Raw genomic sequence first — 26244 nt, forward strand, 5'->3', positions numbered from 1 at the left:
TTCTTTTTTTTTTTTTTTTGTTTGTTTGTTTGTTTTGTTTTGTTTTTCAAGTCAGGGTTTCTCTGTGTAGCTTTGTGCCTTTCCTGGAACTCACTCTGTAGCCCACGCTGGCCTCGAACTCACAGAGATCCGCCTGCCTCTAGCTCCAGAGTGCTGGGATTAAAGGCGTGCGCCACCACCACTCAGCGAAACTGGGTTTTCTTAACCGCTAAGCAATCTCTTCCCGCCATAACCTTTTTTACATTATTATTTTTATCTTTTAATTACGTGTATGTGTGAGTCTGAGTTATGTCCTTACTCATATTGAGTTCAGTGCCTTTGGAGAACAGGTGTTTAAACCCCTGGAAAGGGGAACTGTATTTAACTCTGGTCTCTTAACCACTGAACCACCTCTTGAACCTTTACAAAAACTTCATATATGTCCATGCATGTATATATGTAAATATATATATAAAGCATTTTAGTAGTTACAGTTAAAAAATCAGTACCATATTTTTACTCTGGGCAGTGGTGGTGCAAGACTTTAATCACAGCACCCAGGAGGCAATGGCAGTCCCAGGACAGCCAGAGCTAGAGAAAAACCCTGGGGGATGGGAGGAAGATGAGGGAGAGAGGGAGAGAGGAAGGAACGGAAAGAGGAAAAAAAGAAAGAAACAAAGGAGAGAGAAAGGCTTCCAGAATGAAGAAGAAAAAAACAGTTTTCCTATAACTACCAAGTTTTGTGTAGTAACTGTCCTTCCAGGTGTGTGACAAATACCTTCTTGTGGTTCAGTTCCTTCTCGTATATAGTAGTACCCACACCTTGGAGTTAACTAAAACTTTTGTAAGAAAGAAATAATTCAACAGTTACTAACCCTATATTGCAGTCTCATAGATCTGATCTATAATGTAAATTATCCTCAAATGAATATACCTAACAAAACAACAGACCGCTATTGTAGCAGGTACTAAATCTCTGAATATGTCAGTAACTACCCCACCATTTTCCACATTTCTGCCTGCTTCTATTCTGGACCATACTAGATTTGTTTCTCTCTGAGTCCAGTAGTCCCAATACTGTGGCACTCTTCTTACTACTGGACAGTTTACTGTGCTCTGAAATGACTCTCCACCTCAATCTCCTGCTTCAAACTTTCCATTGACACAACTCATACTTTTATTCTTCCCTTCAAATTTTACAATCATAGTTTTATAATTTTAAAGATCCTGAGAGCCAGATGTGGTGGTGCAGGCCTTTAATCCTAGCACTCTGGAAGCAGATGGATCTCTGAGTTCCAAATCAGTCTGATATAAATAATGAGTATCAGCACAGTCATGACCTCATAGAGACCCAACCTCAAAAAAGAAAAGAAAAAAGATTGTGAGATCATGGGGAAGATTTGAAAAGGAAAAATAAAATACTAAAAAACACTAAGTCTTTCCTTAAACATTCAATGTCATGTGTACCCATTTTGTCTAAGCCATTTTTTTCCTTACAAAGATCATTTATACCCTAAACAATACAAGAGATTTGATTTTTTTTAGACAACTACCTCCCAGAATGAACCCAAACACATCATAGGATCTCAAATCTTTTATGAACAAATGACATACAGTCATGAAGTACAATAAGACTTGTATATACAAAACATACCTTTAGGAGTGTACATTTCAAAACCACCCACTGTATGGCGCTAAACCCTATGTACTCTCTTAAAACACAAAACTGTGATGAAACTATATAACCCTATCTCAAAGACACACTGAGACCCCTAAAACCTAGAATCAAAGTTTCACATAAATAGGTACTTATGCCAGCTGATAACCTCACACATAGGGAGCTGGACATGCTAATGAAAGTTTAAAAAAAAAAGCATTTTTGTGATCAATTTTCAAAGCATCCTTTTATTATGTTGGTATCATATTATTTATTCTACTTTTATAAAGCAAGTTACTTTACCTTTAACAAGTTTGGGGCTTGTCAATGTCAACATTCCAGCATGACCTGATAGATCAAGACCACTAGCAAGCCATACTGGGCCACACAGAATGTCTTCTTTATGATCCTCTAAAAATGGACATAACCTAAGACCTAAAAAGAAAAATACATATTTTTCTTTCAGTGTATTATTGGATATCCAATAAAGATATTTCCATCCCGTTTATATGATACCACCACACAAAATACAATACATATGAAGAGATCAAACAATCATCATCATCATGCTAGGGAAGTGTATAATCAATCATCTATGTTATGTGTCGTTTTCCACTTTCATTTTATATTTCACCCTGATTTTCAAGAAAGTATCTATAGAATCATGACTTGATTTCAAATCACAAGGCATTAAAAACTAGAACACAAGTATTAGTGCAGCTATATTTGCAAAGATGAACTGAAAGTGACAGCACATTGCCAAAGCAGAATTATAGGTTACTTTTTAATCATACTCTTAAAACCGAGCTTTTGCAAGCCATAAGGAAGTCTCTCACAATAGGATGCATTAAGACCACTACTCCTTTACTGCCAGGGACAACAGCTCTGTGGTTGAACTCACACTGTGACTCCTCTACATCCATGTGCTGCATTTCTTCATTCAAATCAACCAGAGACGGGTTCCCATTTTGTTCCACTTCAATGTTAAGAGCTGGAGACAAAGGAAAGGTGATCTGCCTATCTACTGCTGTTTCTAGAGGATAAAAATATTAGTAAGCTTAATTTTGCTTAGTATCAATAATTCTTGTGCCTAAAAATCTAAAACTTTCTGCTAAACGGAACTATGATTTTGACCATAAATAATACACAGTGGTTGTTGTCAAGAGGAGAAAATTAAACTAGATGACTTTATACTTTCCGCTCAATGGTAAAAGTATTTGCCTGAAGATATAACTTGTTGGCAATTAAAGTTTTTCCCTAAGCTGCACAGTACAAATACCCACAAAGTTTTTAAAATACCAACTGCCCAAATCCTAGATTCATTACATGAAAATGTCATGAGAATACACAAACAGACAGACACACACATCCCTCAAATAAGTATGCAAACACACAAGAAATTTCTGGCAAAGGAAAATTTTCAGATTTGAATGTGTGTACCCTTAGCATTAGGGTGCCATCTTATAATCAATTTATTCTCAATTTTTTAAATGAATTTTTAAAGAAAAACAGAAAGATGGGGAAGAAAAGAAAAACAAATACTGAGAAATAACATCTAGATCCTACCACGGTAAATCCAAGAAAAAAAAAATGACATTATTTCTGGAATTACATGAAAGGCTAGCTTGACTGATTATTTTTAAATAATGATTTCCAAAACAGTTTTTCTTACCACCAAGTCTTCCTTTAAAATGACAAAGCATAAAGCTAGCAATCACAGAAGTGGAATTAATGTCACTCCACAAAGACTTGATTAACTATTTACCATCATAAATTCTGCAAACTACTGAGTTACTGGAAAACTCTGAAATGTCCTTTAGATGACTATGACTCTAAACAGGCAAACAGCTCTGTGGAGCAGGAAGAGCCACCAGAACCACCAGTCAAGCTAACAATTAGCCTCTATAAAGACACCAACCACGAGACAAGGTCTTCCAGCATGGACTCCGGTCCCTCTTACCATTGGACTTCCCTAGGCCTGGAGCCTTGTTCTTCAGCAGTGTCACTTGTATCTGGGGGACACTGGTGATGGTCGAGTTCAGAACAAATTTGAAGTCTACATGTCCAACCATACAGGCTTTAGGTAGAACCAATTCAAATACATGTTCATCCCAGCTGTTGCTGTCAGAAAAGGTGAAAAATGCTAAGTAAAGCAAAAATCTTCCTCATATATAATATCATTAGCATCACACCACCTTTCCTACTCCTTGTTTTATATATCCCAAAAAAACCCTGGGATGCAGAGAGCTCTAGACAAGACTGAGAAACAAAGATACTTCCTCAAAAAAAGAAAGGGAAGACACAGACTAAAGAGATGGCTCAGTGGTTAAAAGAAACTTTACCACGGGACCCAAATACATTTACACACACTCATATTGGGCAGTTCATAACTACCACTAACTCCAGTAGCACAGCATCTGATATCTTTTGGCATACACAGTCATGTGCACACATGTGGCATATACTTAAATACACACATAGGAATAACTAAAAATAAGGTCCTGATTTTTTTTATTATTTTTTCCATAAAATATAAAAGAAAGATAAGTGTCTCACAGAAGAGAGGTGAAACTTAGGGCCATGATCTTATCTTAGCAATCTGTACCTGCCTTGAGATTTGTTCCTAACAACAAAGCCTGTGACCATCAACATGGCATTCTGTCATATATAAATTACCTGAACATTCTTGGACCCCAACCTAGATCTATGAATAAAGTCCTAGAATCGTCACTGTGAAATAAGAGCTCCTTACTTCATATATTGTACTGTTGTAGAATATTATTTTAAGGTGTGTTACATTTTTTTGTGCTGTGGAACATTTGTTTAATGATGCAAAGATATGTTTTTGCATTCTTTTATGCTTCATTTGTTTAACTCTGTGAAGCTGTATTACTGTGTCTGTCTAAAAAAAACACCTGATGGTCTGTCTAATAAAGTGCTGAATGGACAACGACAAGGTAGGAGAAATGATAGGCAGGTCTGGCAGGGAGAGAGAATAAATAAGAGGAAAAGAATAAAGAGGAGAAGAAGAAGAGAAAGAAGAGGAAGAAGAGGAAGAAGAGGAAGAAGAAGAAGAAGAAGAAGAAGAAGAAGAAGAAGAAGAAGAAGAAGAAGAAGAAGAAGAAGAAGAAGACGACCACCACCACCCCAGGGGGCAGCCACCCACCTATACTGCAAGCCACGGAGTAGGAAGTAAAAAAAAAAAAAGATATACAGAAACAGAAAAAGATGAAAGCCCAGAGGTAACAGGTAGACAGGCTAATTTAAGAAAAGCTGGCTAGAAACAAGCCAAGCAAAGCCGGGCATTTATAATTAAGAATAAGCCTCCATGTGTGATTTATTTGGGAGCTGGGTAGAGTCAAAAGAGAAAAAAGAGTTAAAAAAAAAAAAAAAACAATGACATTTTTGCATACTAACATGGGCCCCACATTTCCATGTAGGGCATGAGAAAGAAGAAAAGACAAAGGTGGAGGGCAAAGAAAGAAGAAGAAGAAGGGGGAAAAGGGAGAGAGGGAAAGGGAGGAAGCAAAGGGAGGCATGGTTCCTTTAAGAGGGACTCAGCAGCGCTAAATAGAACTTAAAATGGCAAGCTGAGTAAAAACTGCTTACAGCAATGCAGGTACTGGCTTCCATGGCTAGGAAGGTTTAATGCAGTTCTCCATCATGGACCTCCACCTGGAGGTTAGGCTTAGCTTTCACCAGGGCAGAGCTAGCTGACTGAGCAGAGTGGAAGACCCCGCTGCAGCTTAGCAGTTTAAAGTTTGTTCATGTGGTCAAAAAGGACTAAGAGATACACAGAAAAAGAAGTCCAAATGGAAAAACTTCTAAACAGGTTCCAATGTGTTTTTCAATGTGCATAGGCTTAAGAAAGAAAAGAAAATAGTTATAGTCATAGAAAGAAATAGATTAAAAATAATAAAGTCTTTAAAGAGACAGTAAAAGTAATATAACAGAAAAAAGCCACATAAAATGAGAAACACATAGGGAGTCTGAATCCTGTATAGTATTATGTTGATTTTGAGTATTTTGATAGCAGATGGGCAAGAGACAGCTGCTAAGACACATGGATTTGTGAACAGGACTGCAAAATTGAACCAACCTAGATACTTTAAGGCTATCTAAATTTAAAAAAAAAAAAAAAAAGTAAAATAAAAAAAAAACATATTTGTCAAGTGGAAATCAAAAATGCTTTGGAGTTTTGGTCCCAAAGGAGACAAAAGGTTGTGGATTCTTTCAGGAATATGAATCCGGTTTGATCAAGGGAGACCTCCTGAAACTTGACAGATGATATCTATCTACAAAGGTTTATACCTGGTCTTCCCAGGATTTAGCCATTATCTCAAATTTTCTCAGGGACTCTAAAGATACTTTGTCCACAGATAGCAATAAGCAGTTTAGAGCCAGGCGGTGGTGGCGCACGCCTTTAATCCCAGCACTCGGGAGTCAGAGGCAGGCGAATCTCTATGAGTTTGAGGCCAGCCTGGTCTACAGAGGAAGATCCAGGAAAGGCGCAAAGCTACATAGAGAAACCCTGTCTCAAAAAAAAAAAAAAAAAAAAAACGGGGAAAAAAAAAAAGGAAGCAGTTTAGAGAATACCATGCCTACATTCCCAAGAGATGGGGTGGGAGGTCTCTGGTGAGTTATAGATTTTTGTTATCATTTAGGGGAATATAGTATATTGATACAAATTTAAAGTTATTTTTGTTACACTGTATGTATGTTTCTACTTGTTTAAGGTACTGTACCTATACTGTCATTTAAAATATAAGTTCTAGTTTGTGAAAGCTATTATAATAAATTACATAGGATAATCAAGAAACATAGCTTAGTAGTTAGCCACTATAACAATCAAATTTGTAGATATGTTAGGTATGTTTTCAAAATGACATAGAGATATATTTTAGATAGATAACTGGTTTTCAAACACTTCAAAGAACTACAGACTATGGCATTTAAGATGTTTTGTTAACCTAAGGTTTTTCATGACAAAGAGACATCTGCTTCTGGCAGCACCAATCTATTTCATATGATGGGCACTGAAAAAACTCCATAGGAGTTTGCTTTCATTGTGGCAAGCACCAGGCAAAGAAACTGCTCTTCCTTTGACTGCTGACAGTGTGTGCAGACTGGACCTGCAGGACACAGGAAAAAGACTGTTGAACACTGCCAAACAAAACAAGGCAGAACAGTCCTTCGAGACTCCTGCTTCACAGAAGAGTCTGTCAGACATTTTGCAGGACACAGAGGAAAGCGACTGATGCATTTTGTGAATACAAGGCAGGACAGTCAATCAAATGTCCTGCTTCACTGAAAAGTCTGTCAGATACTCTGGGCCTGTAGGCTGAAGATGAATGCCCCAACACTGCACAGGAATTTCAGTGACTGTCCAGGAAGCAAAATGTGTCTGTTGTTAGATAATATTACATCCTTCTGGGTCTTTGATAGAGTTGAAGACTAGATTGTTATAGTTGCAGTTTTCCTTAGTTATGATAGAAAGTAAATTAAGTGTAAAATTCTGAATTCACTAAGATAGGATAATGCATTATTTTCTCTGAATATGCTAACTACAAATGGACAGAATATTGTAAATGTAATTCTTACTGATAACTGCTTTTGTTGTGTATAGTTTTAGTATGTTAAAGTGAAAAATCTTTCTTTTTAATTAGACAAAAAGGGGGAAATGTTATAGAATATTATTTTAAGGTGTGTTACATGATGTGGAACATTTGTTTAATGATGCAGAGATGTGTTGCATTTGTTTATGCTGCATTTGTTTACCTCTGTGAAGCTATATTACTACTGTGCCTGTCTAAAACACCTGGTGGTATAATAAAGAGCTGAATGGCCAATAGCAAGGCAGGAGAAAGGATAGGCAGGGCTGTCAGGAAGAGAATAAATAGAAGGAGAAATCTGGGAGAGAAAAGGAAAAGCAAGAGGGATCAAGCAGCGAGAAAAGAAGGGGCCAGCCACCTAGCCACACAACCAGCCATGGAGTGAGAGTGAAAGTAAGATATACGGAAGGAAGAAAAGGAAAAAGCCCAGAGGCAAAAGGTAGACAGGAAAATTTAAGTTAAGGAAAGATGGCTAGAAATAAGCCAAGCTAAGGCAGGGCATTCATAATTAAGAATAAGCCTCGGGCTGGAGAGATGGCTCAGAGGTTAAGAGCACTGTTTGCTCTTCCAGAGGTCCTGAGTTCAATTCCCAGCAACCACATGGTGGCTCACAACCATCTGTAATGAGATCTGGTGCCCTCTTCTGGCCTGTGGGGATACATGCAGACAGAACACTGTATACATAATAAATAAATAAATCTTTAAAAAAAAAAAAAAAAAAAAAGAATAAGCCTCTGTGGGTGGTTTATGTGGGAGCTGGGTAGCGGACCCCAAGAGCAATGGGTTCCCAAATGAGTAAAGAGCAAAAACAACCAACAACACTGTACTGCTACGAAGTCTCTCTCACGGTAGAGGTAAATATATCACAAAATTCTATCCCCTATACCTTTAAATCATATCCAGACTCCAACTATTCTTTTCACTACCTCGAGACACACTATGTTAGGGCTTTATAATACTTGCACTGCTCCGGAATCAGTGTCTCTACTCAGGGCTTTCTAAGGATGCTCTCTCTCGCCCATGTACTTGAATGTGCATTCATGTGTCTTTTCCCCTTCCCCACCCCTATGCTAGTCTGATCACGGCCATCTTTGAACTATAACGATAGCATAGGATACATCTGCTCACTTTCTGAAGCCAATTAAGATAGGACTTTCACAAGAATCATAGTACTAGTGTCCACTAGTGCCTGTTTTTGCACATGAATATTTAAATATTTGCTAAAGAAGTCTGAGGGCTAAGTAATCAAATAACAAATAGTAGATTCTCTTATTTTATTTATTATCCTATAACATGAAACAGTACAGAAATATCCAAAATCAAATGACAAATGCAAGGGAGAAAAGTTACTAATACTAAATATTAAGAGAACTAGTAACATAGCTGGGAACTCCATGTTACGATAGATGTCTAAGGTGAAGCTCCTTGGAGAAGCCCAGTACCTGTCAGTCTGCAATTTCCAAGTGCGGGTGTGCTGAGCAGCATCTCCATGGTGCTGCTGATGCAGATGCTGAGGGTGCCGTCTTTGCTGCTGTTCTTGCTGAACTTCTACCCAACATGGAGGGACAGTAGCTGAAAATCGTGGAGTCAGTGTCTCAAATCGAGTTAGCTCTACTAGAGACGTCAAGATTTCAAGTGTGAAAGGCTGGTCCACCAATAAATCAACTCCTTAACAGTAGTGAATACAATATTTGAAACAGATTTAAAAAGAAAAAGAAAAGACATTATTTTAATTCATGTTTTTTGTCTATTCAAAATACAACATGCCAAATATATAAAAGCCAATAAAGCAGGCTAAGGAATCTCTACTCCATACTAATTACCCTGGCCATGGGACAGCTCAGTCAGTATGCCTAAACTCAATCTGTTAGAAACGGGGAAATATGGTATCAAAACACAAACTACCACACTTGGATGAGCAATTCACTTTTCTAACATGCTATTTACAAAGCAAATACAAGGTGCCAGCAACTACGTAAGAAATGCCCTTTCATAATCAATTAAAAATTTCAAAATAGCCAAAGTTTATTCTGACAGCAATAAACATCCACAAACATAAAGATTAAACTGCCAGGCAGTGATAGCGCATGCCTTTAATCCCAGCACTCGGGAGGCAGAGGCAGGAGGATCTCTTTTGAGTTCAAGGCCAACCTGGTCTACAGAGTGAGATCCAGGACAGGCACCAAAACTACACAGAGAAACCCTGTCTCAAAAAACAACAACAAAAAAAAAAGATTAAACTATCCCTTCTCTTCTATGAGAGTTGTCTTCTAGACATACCAGTATTAAATAAATAAGTGAAAATTACCACAATCTATGCTACTAGTTCTTAAAAGTTAACTACATTAACTAGTAGACACCAAGAGTTTACTTTTTGTATAAGAGAAAATCAGAATGTCAAACTGTAAGGAAGCATAAAGAACATATACTAACTTCAGATATTACACCTATTTAGAACGCATGTAACATTTTTTATGGGGAGGTTAAGGGGCAAGGAACTAAACTGAAGTTTCACTATGTAGACAAAATTAGCCTCAAAAATCACAGTATTCCAAGTCTCAGACTTTCAAGTGTATGTGTTAGATCTGTGCACCACCACATCTAACTCTTAAACACATTTTTCACTGAAAATGTCTTAAGCTTCTCCCTCCTACCCCCAGACAGGGTTTCTCTGTGTAACTCCTGGAACTCACTCTGTGGACCAGGATGACCTAGAACTCAGAGATCCGCCTGCCCCTGCCTCCTGAGTGCTAGGATAAAGGTGTCTGCTACCACGACCTGGTCTTAAGTTTCTTTTATTGCTTTTTAAAATATTTTTATTAAATGTTTTAATAAAATTTTACTTATCAAATATTTATGTGTATGAATGTTTGCTTGCATGTATGTATGAACACCATTTTATGTGCCTGGTCAAAAGAAGGTGTCAGATCCTCTGGAACTGGAGTTACAGGTAGTTGTGAGTCACCGTGTAGGTGCTCGAAATCAAACCCAGGTTGGCTGCAAGAGCAATTAAATAGTACTCTTAACCACAGACCGAACTCAACAGCCCCCATCCCCCATTGACAAGATCTCACTATATCCCCTTGGTTGGCCTAGAACTCATAAAGATCAACAGGCCTATGCCTCTGCCTCCTGAATACTGGGATTAAATACATGTGCCAGCAAACTCGGCTTAAACTTCTTTTAAAGACTAGGTTAGGAAGATAAACTGTGGTGTATACTAAGAGTTACAGAAACACAGAAGGACTAACTGCATATGTAGAGGGAGCACTAAAACGTCTTAGTTCAGTGAGGGAGGACTTCTTTGCCATACATAAAGAACTAGCTTTGATCCACAGCAGTGGGGAGGAGGATAAACCACGACTGGATAAAATGTAACAGAAAAAGGGAAAGAGAACTTAATACAACATGTCAAGACCATCAATTATTATATACTTAATAAATCACTCAGTCGGGACTGGAAATTGCTGCCTTCTCAAGCAGAGCATCCATATGGGAGCAACAACTGTCTGTAATTCCAGGTACAGGGGATCTAATGCCCTCTTCTGGATCCACAGCACCAGGTATACATGGTGCTGATGCACAAACATATATGCAAATAATACATCCATACATGTAAAATAAAGAAATCTCAAAAAAAAAAAAAAATTTTAGAGGGCTGGAGAGATGGCTCAGTGTTTAAGAGTACTGCCTGCTCTTCCAGGGGACCCAGGTTCAATTCCCAGCACCCACATGGCAGCTCATAACTGTTCCAGGGGATCTGACACCTTCACACCAATGCACATAAAAATATATTATTTAAAAAAAGAAAAAGAAAAAATATTTTTAAAAGAAATCATGAAGTTTACCTGGGCATGGTGGCACTATCCATGGATTCAAGATGGGACAATGACAATGTTAATATACTTCTACAGTAAGACTGTCACTTAGCTATTCAATTACACATAATATTAAGACTATTACCCACTCCTTGATTCTACACTTACTTAATGTTCCTCCTTACTTTAATTTGGTATCTTATGAGTTACGTGTATGTATGCATGTCTTTATGTGAGTCTGTACATGTGAGTACAGGTGCCCTTGGAGACCAGAGGCATCAGAGCTACTGGAGGTAGAATCACAGACAACTGTAACTATTGACATCAGTGCTGGCTAGTGAGCTCCAGTCCTCTGCAAGAGAAGCCAGTGCTCTTAAATGCTGAGCGTTCTCTCCAGCCCCAATGTTCCACTTTTCATGCTGTACTCCCTACTTAAATAAAAGCTATATACTGAGGTAAAGGTGCAGGCAAGATGGCCCCGGTGAGTAACAGTGCCTACTGCCAAACCTAACAACCTGGATTCAGTCCCTGGGACTCATATGGTAGAGAGGACCTACTCCACGCTTTCCTCTGACTTCCACACAAGTGTTGTGGCATGCATACATACATACATACATACACACACACACACACACACACACACACATACATACATACATACAGGGGGGGAGGGAGGGAGGGAGGGAGAGAGGGAGGGAGGGAAGGAAGGAAGGAAGGAAGGAAGGAAGGAAGGAAGGAAGGAAGGAAGGAAGGAAGGAAGGAAGGAAAAAGAAAGGAAGGAAGGAAGGAAGGAAGGAAGGAAGGAAGGAAGGAAAAAGAAAGGAAGGAAGGAAGGAAGGAAGGAAGGAAGGAAGGAAGGAAGGAAGGAAGGAAGGAAGGAAGAAATTACTATAAAAATATAGTTTCTTACCTGAAATACCAGGACTTGAAGGATTTGATAAAGGTCTGGAACCTTCTAGAGATGGTTCTATTCCTTTAGAAAGGGATCCATCTACCAGAATATCAGCTTCATCAATATCATCACAGGTTCCTCCAATTTGGAGAAAATGAAGTTCACCACCTAGAGTATAGCAAAATTTCATCAACAAATACATGGAAATAGTTTAAAAGTTAAATGCAGTATTAATTTAAAATTCACAACTTATTTTAATACTACTTGACACAAAGAACACTATAGCAGTTATCTGTGTCAAAGAATTTGGAAACTTAGTTGAAATTAACTACAGCCAATTTAGTAGAGAAAATAACAGAGATATTTATCTCAGGTCTACAGAAATGGTCCAGTGGTTAAAAGGTTTATGCTAAGGACCTGGGTTCAATTTCCACTACCTTCATGGCAGCTAACAACCATTTGCAACTCCAGTTCCATGGGATCTTACACCTTTGTCTGGCCTCCGAGGCCACAAATGCATACACAGACATACATGTAAGCAAAACACTCATACACATTTTTAAAAGGTATTTATTCTCATACCTGTTACATTATATAACATGATACTTTGATATCTTTCATTCATTAATATAAACTTTACCAAAGGCCTTTTGAAACAGGGTTTATTCCTGTGATCATCTTACAGATGAGGACACTAATATAGTAGCTATATATATTAAGATCTACAGCCCAATCTCTTAATTCCAGAAGTAATGAAAATGAACAAATATTCTTAACTTTTGATGCAATCACAATGAAATAAAAATGAACGAATATTCTTAACTTTTGAGGCACTCAATGAAATTTTTAAAAAGCAAATCAAATTTCTTGTTTTCATGTGTCACATAAAAAGAAACAGTAAACAGCAAATATGAGACTAAAAAAAAAATCAATGACTACAAATAATGTACATTGTAACCTGAGTTTATATAGTTACACTTCCAATAGAAAAGCTAGGACTATATATATGCATATATAGCCTATACGTGTGTGTGTGTGTGTGTGTGTGTGTGTGTGTGATCATATAGCTTTCCTGCCATATATATAAATACATGACTATAAAGCTATAAAATCCACAGTCAAGGTGAGGTAAGTCATGAAAACCTGCCAATTCACTGCCACTTCCTAAGCCAACAAGGTCTTCTGCATAAGGTTGCAGTCCTGTATGGAGCAAGCAAAGCACTGAAAAACCAGGTATCTACCAGAATAACAAGTAGCGAGAGAAGCACCAGGGATTGGGTCAACTTTCCCCACATAACCCAATCAGATGCTTCACACACGGCCCCAATACAGCTAGCCTAAGCCTCCACTTGAAGGCTTGAAGAACCCCATCAGAAACTAAAGTCAGAGAAACACAGACATGACCACACTGCATGAGGTTGTGAGATATAACACCGGGCTGAGCACTAAGGTGTGCTGACACAGAAACAGTAGGGAAGAAACAAGCCTTCCTCCCACCCACACTCCTGCAAGCAAATCGACCCTAATTAAAATCACGAGGGAGGGTGTGTATATGTGTGTGTGTGTGACCTGTCAGGAAGGAGAGAGGGTGCATGCAGGCATGTGTGTGTGTGTGACCTGTTGGGGGGAAAGGGGGTACAAAGAAAAGGAGAAAAAGGTAAGATAGGATAATTTGGGAGGTTGTGATTATAATCAAAATACATTACACACAGGTAAAAAACTTAACATAAAAAACAAGCCTCAAAAATAAAAACCAAGGGGAAAATGAGGACAGCCATCTGCAACAACACATTGGAAAGAAAACAAACCTCAGAGTCAGTTGAGTTACAAAATACACTAGGCAATAATAATCCTTATGGAGGATGGAATCAGACTGAGCTTCTGTAATACTAAGTGCCCAGCCATGAATTACGATGGACCAAGAAAGACTACCACACACTTCCTGAATAAGAAGGGGAAAGGAGCTGGCTGTGGTGGCATATGCCTTTAATCCCAGCACTCAAGAGACATAAACAGGTGGGGAAAACTTCCCTAATTTGACGGAAAACATTATCGCACAAATCTGCTCAGTTCAATGAACTCAAACAACAAACTGAGAGACTCACATGCAAACTGTCAATGATCAATGGCTCTAAGAGCACCATGAAAAAGGCTTGAGTGACTGTGGCTCTAGCCCAGGGCTTCAGTCACATTGCCAGCATCTGTGTCAGCTCACACCTCCAGGGGGTGGGATACCTCTGGCCTTAAGACACCAGAATTCCCAGACACATAATTCAAAATAATAAAAATAAATCTTTAAGCCGGGCGGTGGTGGCGCATGCCTTTAATCCCAGCACTCGGGAGGCAGAGGCAGGCAGATCTCTGTGAGTTCGAGGCCAGCCTGGTCTACAGAGCGAGATCCAGGAAAGGCGCAAAGCTACACAAAGAAACCCTGTCTCAAAAACCAAAATAAATAAATCTTTAAAATCAACATGTTCCCTTCCTCTAACAGAGATGACAAAAACTAAAAATGTTTGAGGTGGGGGAGAGGGGAACAGGGTTTCTCTGTGTAGTTTTAGCTGTCCTGGAACTTGAGACTGTGAAAAGGGTAAGAAGTTTAAAAACAGTAATAAAAAAAAACTCCCAAAGTTAAATACAAATATCCAGGTACAAAAAGGTCAAAAGTCACCAATCAAATTTAACCAACTCTACCCCAGGACATTATATAATCATCTCTCACAGATGCAAAGTAAAGATTTTCATGACTATAAGAGAAAAGAAAGAAAGAAAACACATGTTTCCTCAGTTTACAATTTACTTGACTGCTGACTGCTCAAATGAATGGGAATATTAAAAAAATGAAATTTCATAAAACTAAACGGCAACTACATAACAGTAAGAAACATTGTCAGGCATAATGGTGCACGCCTTTAATCCCAGCACTCAGGAACCAGAGGCAGGTAGATCTCTGAGTTCAAGGTCAACCTGGTCTACTTTGCAAGTTCTAGGACAGTCAGAGCTACATAATATAAAGACCCTATCACAAAAACTCTTAAAAAAATAAATAAATGAATGAATAACCAGTAAAAAAAAAAAAAAAAAAAAAAAAAAAAAAAAAAAAAATTCAACAGCACACAGACCCAACAAATAGAATGTGGAATGCATACATATCAAGAAAGTGATATCAGGGGATCAAAAAAAAAAAAAGTGGTATCAAAAATATATAAGGAATTCCAGACACTCAAAAAAGAGACAGCTCAGTAGTTAAGAGCACTCACTGGCTGCTCTTCCAGAGGACCTGGATTTGAATCCCAACACCTACATGGCAGCTCACAACCCTCTGGTCACATGGGATTTGAGTCCTTCTGGCCTCCTCAGGCACTGCATGAATATACTGCACAGACACACATGCATGAAAATACTCATAAAATACAAGTATTTTATTAATTAAAAAAACAAAAACAAAACAGTATGGGAGAGCCAGTGAGATGATTCAGTGGGTAGGCACTTGCTGCCAAGCCTGACAATCTGAGTTTAAACCCCTGGAACAAGTATGGTGAAAGGAGAGAGCTTATATACATACATACACACACACACACACACACACACACACACACACACACACACACATACACACACATACACACACACATACACACACACAAAGTGTGTAAGAGGAAAAAAAAAACAGGATGGAGGTTTCTCAAAAGATTTTCATTGCAGAAGCACAATATATACAGCAATTCTACTACTGGACAAACCACCAAAGGAAATCATTTTGTCAGACATTTCATACCCATATTCACAGAAACACTGAACTCACAACAGCCAAGAAATGGAAACAACCTAAGTGCCCTTAAATTAATGAATGAAAGAAAAAAAAAATCTGACACATGTACCTAATGTAACACCACTCAGCCATAAAAAAAGAATGAAATCCTGTCATTTAAAATTACATGGGGGGGGGGGGGGAAACGCCCCTAAAGAAATGATTCAGTGGTTAAGAGCACTGACTGCTCTTTCAGAGAACCAGGGTTCAATTCCGAGCACCCATGCAGCAACTCACAACTGTCTGTGACTACAGTTCCAGGGACCCTGACACCCTTACAAAAGCATACACATAAGCAAAATACTAATGCACATGAAGATAAAAATTAAAAAATTTTTAGCTAGGCAGTGCACAGAGGCAGGCAGACATCTGTGAGTTTAAGGCCAGCTTGGTCTACAGAGTGAATTCTAGGACAAGCCAGCACTATTACACAGAGAAACCCTTTCTCAAAATAGTTTAGCTAGTTAGTTAGTTAGTTAGTTAGTTAGTAATAGTATAGAACTAGAGATCTTTATGCTAAGCAAAATAAACCAGAAAAGTACCTCAATGAAGTGACTCATGTAAAATCTAAAAAAGGTGATCTCATGTAAGTTCACAGCAGAATGGTAGTTACAGAGGCCAGAGACAGGGAAGAGAGGAATATGGGACTGTTGATCAATGGACACTAACACAGCATCGAGCAGCTCTGGGGTAACTACTACATACTATGCTGCACATAACATCATATATGAACATGTCCAAGAGCCAGAAGAAAGGACTTCAAAGTTTTCCCCACAAAGAAATGATGAATGAGGAAATAAATGTTTAACATGATTTAAACATTACTCAATATTATATAGATGTATCAAATGTTATGTGGTAATTCAATGACAATGTATAACTTCTAGGTTTTGTTCATGTTAGAATCAGTTAATTACAAAAATTTTTAGAAGTTAGACTTGGTGTCATATGCATTTAACCACACCACTTGGGAGGCAGAGGCCAGCCTAGTTTAATTCCAGGAGCTGAGGAAATGGCTAAGTAAATAAAGAGTTTGCCAAGCAAGCATCAGGACTAGAGTTTGGATGCCCAGAACTTATGTAACATCAGATGGATACGGAGGCCACCTGTAATTTCAGTGCTAGGGAGGCAGAGACAGCCTTAGGACTGCACTCACACCAACTCACACACAGGGAAAAGAGATCTGTTTCAGTTCTCCAGTAATTGGTTCTGTTAGCACACCTGAAATCCCAGCATTGAAGAGAGTTCAGAACAGCCAGGGAAATCAACTATCACAAAGATGGCTTCCTGGGAACCCTGCAATCCTAACTCTAAGAATATACCAATCTACTTTCAAATATTAGTCTTACTTTATATCTCATCAAATAAATGAAGTAAGTAAACCCTTACTACATTTCTACAAATACTAGTATCTTACAAGTAAGCATATGTCCAGGGCCAAACAAACTCAAGCACCATGTTGGATGATTTATGGCAAGATGGCAACTTCTCAGCTCTTTCATATTGAATACTACAGGAAATTCATTTTAAGATTCTTCAGCTTTTGTTATACTCTTAACAGGGCAGCGTACACAGTTTAAAAGATTCAGACAACAAACTGACCAGCTTAGAATCCTCTCTGCCATTATTAGCTCTGTGATTAAGACAAGTTACTGAACTCTCCTTTAATTAGTTTACTGATCTGCAAAAACTGGCTCTATGAAAAAATGTGTTATAAATTTGATATGATCACTGGCAAAGATCATAACAAACTGACACATGTGATCAGGAAGTTAAAATTCCCTGGAACCTTCTAGAACTTAAACGAGCTATTCTCAAGTCTCACCTGAACTTCAAAGTTTTTAATCATTCTAAAGTTATGTTGAACTGATCATATTTTATAATAACTTACTTTGATTTTAATACAGTTTGAAGACTTGTTTTCCCCACTGGGTATTTCACTAGATGTAGCAATCTGAACCAATCAATACACTAGCTACTACCCTCTTTAGTTAAGCCCTGTTAATCTATTCAACCAAAAACTCACGTTAATGCCTACCAAAAGCACAAACAGAGAATGAATAACACCTTTCCCAAATTCGTCAAGTCTTGGTTATAATCTAGGCTTCAAGAATTTTGTGGTTCTACAATTCCAACTAACCTATCAATAGCAAACAGTATTTGTTATGCCACAAAAGTCAGCTTTACTTGTCAAAAATCTGTTGTACACAGTTATTTGATTTACACAAACAAATACATGGGGTTATATTGCATAATGTCCAACAGGGCCTGAAATGTTGTAAAACTAATTTATTACCAGCCAAAGATTATGAAAAAAAAAAATGACCAAACATCTTAACATCTTATAAATCTAAAGAGTACTTGCTAAGTTGTTTTTTTTTTCCAAAAATCAATCTGTGCCAGAAACTTCACATACATTATGTGATTATAATGAGCCCCACAATAGATTGTGGCAGCTAATCAACTTGGCAATATTAAAAGATGCCTAGAAGATAGAAAAAGCATCTATAAGTGAATCTATGAGGGCATTTGCACACAGAGGTAGAGGTGGGAGACTGCCATGAATGTAAGGGGCCCTTTGGAATAAAAGAAACACAAGCTATAATCATTCTCTCCCGCCCTCACTTCTCTCTCTCTCTCTCTCTCTCTCTCTCTCTCTCTCTCTCTCTCTCTCTCACACACACACACACACACACACACACACACACACACCCCTTGTTTTGTAGCTGCCCTGACACAAGTTTCCCTGCTCAGTCTGTGACAAACTAAAATTTCTGGTACCATGTGACCAAGTAAGTCCTTCCTCCTTTAAGTTGCTAATATCAAGTGTATTGTCACATCAACAAGTCTAACACACAGGCAGTCTTATCCTAGTTTCTCAAGAAATTAGTTCCGCTGTGGGAGCCCACAGAGGTTTCCTAGTGAGATCTGAGCTTGCTTTACACAGCAGGACTGCCTAAGAGGATGGACTGACCGCGTGCTTGGTTACCAGGTGTTTGGAAGGGTCTGCACTTGGCTGTGCTAGGGGAGGTCTTCTGCCCCATCCCTTGGCATTTCTATAAACAGCCCTTTGGAAGAGACAGAAGGGGCCAGTGGAGAAGGATCCAGGCCCTCCCGAGGCTATCTTATGTTTCTCTATCTGTCTCTCTCGCCTCTATATTCCTATCTAAATATTTCTCACTTCTCTCTACTCAGAGTACCCTGGGGGAAAAGTGGGTGCGAGTTCCTCCCCACAGTCCACAAATGTAGGCAATGCACAGTTGATATTCACAAAAATACCAGGATGCTTATTTCTTGAAGTTAAGCAAAGTTCTTTCTTGCTACACAATCCAGGCTGGACTTGAACTCATGACCCTCAAGTTTCATGGTCCCAAGTATATCTCTATATTCAGATGAAAAGATACTTTCTGATGACTTACTAAGCTACTTGCAAATAGATTTCTTGCCTAGGGAAGTTTTAACAATCTTTAATAAAATTTTTAGTCAGTAAAAACAGTAGGAAAATGGTCCACTACATTATTTAAAAATAATTTATAAAAAAGAATCCTCTTTTTACATGGATCTAAAATTCACACTAGTTATGTACACAGATGAATACCACAGGTATTTTGAGAAGAATCAAGCCAATAGCTCACCTTTGGTGCACGCACACAGCCTGTCTGTGCCTGAGCAGTAAATAACAGAAACAAATGTATCCTGTTCTTCAGTGCCCTCCTTTTTGGGAGGCTCCACTTTGGCCAAAATTTCGAAGTTTGAAAGGTCTAATACTTTTACATATCCTCCCTGAGTGGTAATCACCAGGTGTCCAAGAGTAGAAATGTCAGACTTCTTTTCTCTTTCAATCCCGTTCTTTGAGGTTGACTGCACTTCCTCAGTAGGTTCTTCACAGTCATCCTCTCGATTATCCAGGATATCCGGTGGAAGCAAAATGAGCGAGGTAATTGTGTCCTGGGGATCTTTGATATGCTGGATTTTTACTGGCTCCTCTTCTAAAGTCACTATTCGAGTGGTATAATTCATTTTGTAAAGAACTAAATATCCACCACTAACATTCCTCTGCTCCGGATGAATGATCAAAGGAGTTGGTACATCTGCTGGTGACTCGTGTTGGATCATACTAATATTTGCACCATTCACTACAGCAAGATTGGATTCCAGCTCACCTTTCCGTCTATTACATAGTGCAGAGTTTAATTTATTTAAATTATTCAAGGCCTCAACTTGATTTATTGCACTCAACGATTCAACAGAGCATGTCCGCAGTCCTACCAACAAATGAATTCCATCAGCACAAGGAGTTATGGAGTCTATACAAAGAGTCTCCTCCTCTGCAAACTTTGGTAGCCTCAAGCACTGAACCAAAGTCCCAGGCTTGGGGAACACAGAGTTCCACTTCTCAGAATCTGGAGAGGTGAGGCTGGCTGCTGCATCTGCAAACTGCTGAATGTAAGTCACAGGAGGATCCTGCAACAACAACTGCTCCTGGTTATCCAGCTCCATTTCAATAATCTGTGGAACCGTAAAACCATCATCGTGCAAACTTTTACTCATAATATTGTTCATCTGTGAAAAGATTTTTCCTGCTTTCTCATCAGATTCTTTGATACTATAAAGAAGTAAAACAGGTAAAGTCCTCCTTACCAGAGGAGAATTCAGTTCTGAATTTGTGCACGATTCATTGTCAGTTGACCCTTGTTCTGATATACTTTCGCCCTGAGTTCTACTTAAACCATCCAGTGACCTGTGGGAATTACTACTAATGGGTGAGGTAGCGGGAGATTTATATGTTAATAAACCTCCAGCCAATAAACAAGGAAAGGGAATGTTGTGTTGTTCCTGGTGCTTCTCCTTTGTCTTTTCACTCTTAGAGTTTGTTAAGCAAGGATTTGCCCCAAGTTCTTCAAGATCCTTAACAGTGTCCTCAAGCACATTTGCCACAATCTCCCATTGCAGTTTCTCTGGCTGTTGGAGAATGCTGAGCGCTGTTATATCAAGGCTTACTTCCATGGCTTCCTTTTGTGATGTATGCCCTTTGAAAAGAAACAATACAAAACATTAGACGCAACGGCCTTAGTGATGTAAATTGCAATCAGTACCTCAATGAGGTTTTTTTCCTAATTCATGTGGTTTATGCATTATAGTAAATCCAAGAATTCAAAGTATTTCATGACCACAAGACAGATCAGCAGGTAAAGGCTTGTCCCCAAGCCAGACTCAGCTCCATCACTGGAACCCACATGACAGAAGAAAACTAACTCCTACAAGCTGTGACTTTGACCTTCATATGTGTGCATGTGCCCATACATACATGCACACACAAAATTTTGAAGTGATTTTTTTTTCAAACTTCAAGCATTTTAAAAGAAACTTTATCAAATCTCAGATGACTCTACATAAGAAAATTTAAAAGAAAAAACTACTCAAGAAATTAAAAATTATTTCCAACTCAAATACATTCTCTTGAGAACTAAAGACAAATTGATTTTTAAGGAGTAAGAAGGTAGAGAGAGAATTAATATATTATTTAGTTATTGCTTTAAATTAGTATTAAAAGAACAGAATTTCTAGACTTCAATTCTAAACCAAAAAATACGCTCAATTTTATTTGTGCATTGTAATTTATGCACTCTCTAAAATACCTAAGAAAAACACTATAATCTCAGTGTCTTTTTTTTTTTAATGCTTTAAGATTCAAAGCACTATTTCTTCTCTCTTGCTCCACATGCTGACAGTCACATACAGACAAAAACCCCACCAGAGACAACAGTCAATCCTCCACTCAGGTAATCTAATACTGAACTGAAAATTCTTTCCACCAATCTTGGTTTTGGTTTTTTTTTTTTTTTTCTCTTTCTTTCTTTCTTTTTTTTTAATTTCTTAATAGTAAGAATCAGTAACAACAATGTAAAAACCACTCTAAGCAAAAATAAAGAAAAATTAGAACTGCTTTTATAATTAGGTAGTAAGGTAGGAGTCTAGGAAATATTAAATGGAATGTCTATATGAAGACTAAAAGTACAAGTAAGTAATAGGTTAAGGGATCAGTGAATACCACTTAGGTGTCCTGATACTATACCGTTATACAGTCTCTTCAACAACTTACAGTGTTAGTCAGAATGTGTGGTATTGTATTCCCCCAAATATTGTGCATGCTAATAAACTTATGTGGGGTCAGAGACAGAGCAGCCACAATATTAAACATAAAGGATAGGTAGTGGTAGCACACGCCTTTAATCCTAGCATTCCAGAGGCAGAATACCATGTGTTCAAGGATACAGGCAGGCATGGTGACTCATCACGCCTTTAATCCCAGAAAGCAAGCCTTTAATCCCAGGGAGTGGTGATAGAAAGCAGAAAAGTATATAAGGCGTGAGGACCAGAAACTAGAAACGTTTGGCTGGTTAAGCTTTTAGCTGGTTAAGCATTCAGGCTTCTAGCAGCAATTCAGCTGAGATTCATTCGGATGAGGACATAGAAGCTTCCAGTCTGAGGAAACAGGACCAGTTGAGAAGTTGGCCAGGTGAGGTTAGCTGTGGCTTGTTCCGTCTCTCTGATCTTCCAGTATTCACCCCAATAACTGGCCCTGGATTTGATCTTATTTTTTTTTTGTTTAGTTTTGTTTTTTTTTTTTTGTTTGTTTGTTTGTTTTTTTTTGAGACAGGGTTTCTCTGTGTAGCTTTGCGCCTTTCCTGGGACTCACTTGGTAGTCCAGGCTGGCCTCGAACTCACAGAGATCCGCCTGGCTCTGCCTCCCGAGTGCTGGGATTAAAGGCGTGCGCCACCACCGCCCGGCGGATTTGATCTTATTAATAAGAACTGTTAAGATTCATGCTACAAGAATGTCCCATTATTTGGGATAATCGTTACTACTAACATCTACAACAGAAATCTTTTCTAACTGAAGCAGAAGAACCAGACTGTGGCTAGAATGGCTAGAATAACAAACAGCCACTATACTACATAGCATTGTCTATATCTACTTTCTCAGATTGGAAACTCAGAGTAAAAAGTAAAGTATTTTTACAGCTTTCACTATGTATCCTGGAGATGCTTACTTATCTGTTGGACTAAACTAAAAAAATTAAATGACTTTTTAAAGTTATGACAAGAAATTGTTCACATAGAATAGTTTTAATATATTTATATATTAAGTCAACTAAATCCACAAAGCACACACAAAGTTAAGACAATATTTAAAGTAAACGGCATGCACGATGAAACTGTTTAAAAAGAAATGATAGACTAGGTTTGGTGGCTCACTGCTATAATCCCAACATTCAAGAGACCAAGTTGGATTACTCTGAAATGAGGCCAGTCTGGGCTATGTAGTGAGTTCCAAGACAAGCAAGGATACAGGGAGACCCTGTTCAAAGAAAAAGAACCAGAAACAGATATACAACAGAAAAATACAGCAGGTGGCCCTATTTTTCTACTTCCTCTTATAACCACTCAAAGCACATCTGGGAAACAGGAGAATTTTGGTGAGAAAATCTGACATCTCTAACTATTCCTCCTTCAATTTATGTTTGAAGTACCCTGGAATAACACGGCCTCATGCATGTCAGACAACCACTCTGCCACCTCACCATAGCCAGGCCCTTAATTCAAAGTTTCTACTAGAGACCAACTAGACCACATAATAAATTTTATGCTACATACCTGCAATGCAATACTTTCCAATCCCTTTGGGAAATCCTTCTGCAGCTTGCTTTCTTATATTTTGGGTTGTGAGCCTAGCCTTTAACAGCTGAGCCATCTCTCCAGCCCTGCAGCTTACTTTCTTAAGTAGTATCAAAGCCACAGCTTCCAACAGCCATCCTTTCCTGAGCTAAGTAACTGGATTTTGTCATGGCTCCTTCCTAAGTCAAAGTTCAGTTTGTACTCAATCCTTGTGTCAACCCTTCTTTGCAGTCTTCATGAGAAGTCATGCTTCCTTGACTCAGATACATGGTTCAGACACAAAATGTTTCTCTTTGAAATTAACTGGGAACTTTCAAAATGTACAATCTTCAAAAAACAGATGCCTCTTATTGTGAACTCATAATTTTGAGGTTAATATGTTCTAAAGTTCTTTGAACTATGTCATTCAAATTGTTTGTTTTTTTTTATTTTTTGTTTTTTGAGACAGGGTTTCTCTGTGTAGCTTTGGAGCCTTTCCTGGAACTCACTCTGTAACACAGGCTGGCATCCAACTCACAGAGATCCACCTGCCTCTGCCTCCCCAGTGCTGGGATTAAAGGCGTGTGCCGCCGCCACCAGCACCCGGCTTGTCATTCAAATTAATACAAATCACTTAGAGCTGTAAAGTTCTGAAGTGACACCTAAAATTGTTTAAGATGCTACAGGATAAGACTACATCTCTCAGCTGGGCTTGGTGGCGCACACCTTTAATCCCAGCACTCCAGAGGCAGGTGGATCTAGGCCATCCTGGTCCACAAAGCAGGTTCCAATACAGCCTGAGCTACCCAGAGAAACCCTGGCTCACAAACCCAAAATTAAATAAATAAAATTAAAGAAATATTAAAGTTTAGATATGCTTACTCCATAATCCTCCAAAAACTTACTAATATAAAAACGTATAGGTAGCCAGGCTACAGTGGCACGTACCTTTTAATCCCAGCACTCAGGCAGAGGCAGGAAGATCTCTGTGAGTTCAAGGCCAACCTGATCTACGGATGGAGCTCCAAAGGTACACAGAAAAATCCTATCTCGAAAACAAACAAACAAAAACCCTCTCTCTCTCTCTCTCTCTCTCTCTCTCTCTCTCTCTCTCTCTCTCTCTTTCATATATTTATAAAAAAATAAAAATAAAAACATATAGGTGCTGGGTGGTGCTGGTCCACGCTTTAATTCCTGAGGCAGGGGCAGGCAGATCTCTGTGAGCTCGAGGATAGAACCTATACATTTAAAATTAATCTCACAGAACTCTATTTTCCTATGAAAGAACAGCTTACTGGCAAACCCCAAATGAAGAAATTAACTAGGACTGGGAAGATGGCTCAGTCAGTAAATTACCTACCTTGTAAGGAAACAGGAAGGACCTGAATTCAATGTCAAGAACCCATGTAAATAAGCCAAGCATGCAAGTAAAGTAGACTTTTAACCAGCACTGGGGAGGCCAAGACAAGCAGTTCCCTGGGGATCACTGGCCCAAGAGTCTAGCCAAGAACTGGTGAGAGACTCTATCTCCACAAGAAAAACACTGGAGATGTTTGACCTCCACACACATGAACTCAGAAGCCATGTACATCACATATTAAACACAAATAAAGGAATATAAAATTTTTTAAACTGGAAGGACTTTAATCCCTTACTACCATGACCTTCTAATTCTATTCAAAGACAACACTTTCTTTAAAAATGCATCACATGTACCAACAAGAATATACCATAAGGACCCTGGGTAGTACCACACACCTTTAATTCCCACACACCTTTAATTCCAACACTCAGGAGGCAGAAGCCCAAAACTCTTTGAGTTCAAGGCTAGCCTAATCTATACAGCAAGTTCCAAGTCAGCCAGAGCTATATAAAAAAGGTCCTGTCTCCAAAAAAAAAAAATATATATATATAGATATAAAATTTCTGCATATTCTAAACTAAAGTACATCCTAAGGCAATGTGAAAAATCAACAAGCACAGAAGAAAACATAATAGTAGAAGATAAATAAGAATATAGTCCAGCCGGGCGTTGGTGGCGCACGCCTTTAATCCCAGCACTTGGGAGGCAGAGCCAGGCGGATCTCTGTGGGTTCGAGGCCAGCCTGGGCTACCAAGTGAGCTCCAGGAAAGGCGCAAAGCTACACAGAGAAACCCTGTCTCGAAAAACCAAAAAAAAAAAAAAAGAATATAGTCCAAATGCAAGAATTATTTGAGGGATCAAACAGAGTCTTGTTACTGTATAAGCCCAGCTAGGCTAAAACTTGTAGCAATCTTCCTAATTACAGTCATCATGACAGATTGTGGTATGTGCCTCAAAATATATACTAAACTCCTTAGACCAAAGGAAAAGAACAAAGTTATGGCATACATGTAAGTTACTATAGTTAAAACCAAGTACTTAAGAAGAGAAAGGGGGACATGAATGAATACTTACAGCAAATACTTCACAAACAAAACCCTGAAACCCAGAGTGAACTGAACCTAACAGAGTTCAAGGTTTCAGAAGGTCTCCAGTGCATACACTATTTTTCTATAAAGGATTAAGAAACTGTAATATCATGCTGCTTCTGTCTTGGTAAAAGCACAGCAAAGGAGGAAAAGATCATTGATTTTATTAGGCTAAATAGTGTGCATTAGGTTTGTGTGTGTCCACACACAACACAAAGCATGTGAGGAGGTCTGAGGGACCTTGTGGGACTCTGCTATCTCCTACCTCAGAGATTCAACTCAGGTAGGTCATCAGGGTTGCCAATAAGCACCAACTACCTGCTGAACCATCTTGCCAGCCTGGTCTGAACTTTTTTTTTTAACTTTAT

At 38.6% G+C, this 26244-nt stretch overlaps 1 protein-coding gene across 12 annotated transcripts in view; it reads right to left on the bottom strand.

Annotated features, from left to right (window-relative positions):
- The window catches only part of Birc6 (baculoviral IAP repeat containing 6), a 188573-nt gene that overhangs the window by 124322 nt on the left and 38007 nt on the right, over positions 1-26244 (bottom strand). For 8 of the 12 annotated variants that reach the window (XR_003734946.2, XR_005089742.1, XM_028873493.2 and 5 more), the window contains 6 exons: positions 19402-20796; positions 11977-12126; positions 8691-8916; positions 3597-3757; positions 2538-2669; positions 1940-2071 (listed from right to left, as the gene is read on the bottom strand). Coding sequence is in view for 10 of the 12 variants with exons in the window: in XM_028873493.2 (XP_028729326.1) it covers positions 1940-2071; positions 2538-2669; positions 3597-3757; positions 8691-8916; positions 11977-12126; positions 19402-20796 (2196 nt within the window). In the remaining 2 variants the exon portion in view is untranslated. The remainder of the gene's footprint in view (positions 1-1939; positions 2072-2537; positions 2670-3596; positions 3758-8690; positions 8917-11976; positions 12127-19401; positions 20797-26244) is intronic. The other 4 variants (XM_028873519.1, XM_028873527.2, XM_028873515.2 and 1 more) reach the window with 2 other exon arrangements.

Source organism: Peromyscus leucopus, chromosome 22 (genome assembly GCF_004664715.2).
Source record: "Peromyscus leucopus breed LL Stock chromosome 22, UCI_PerLeu_2.1, whole genome shotgun sequence".
Classification (NCBI taxonomy): Eukaryota; Metazoa; Chordata; class Mammalia; order Rodentia; family Cricetidae; genus Peromyscus; species Peromyscus leucopus.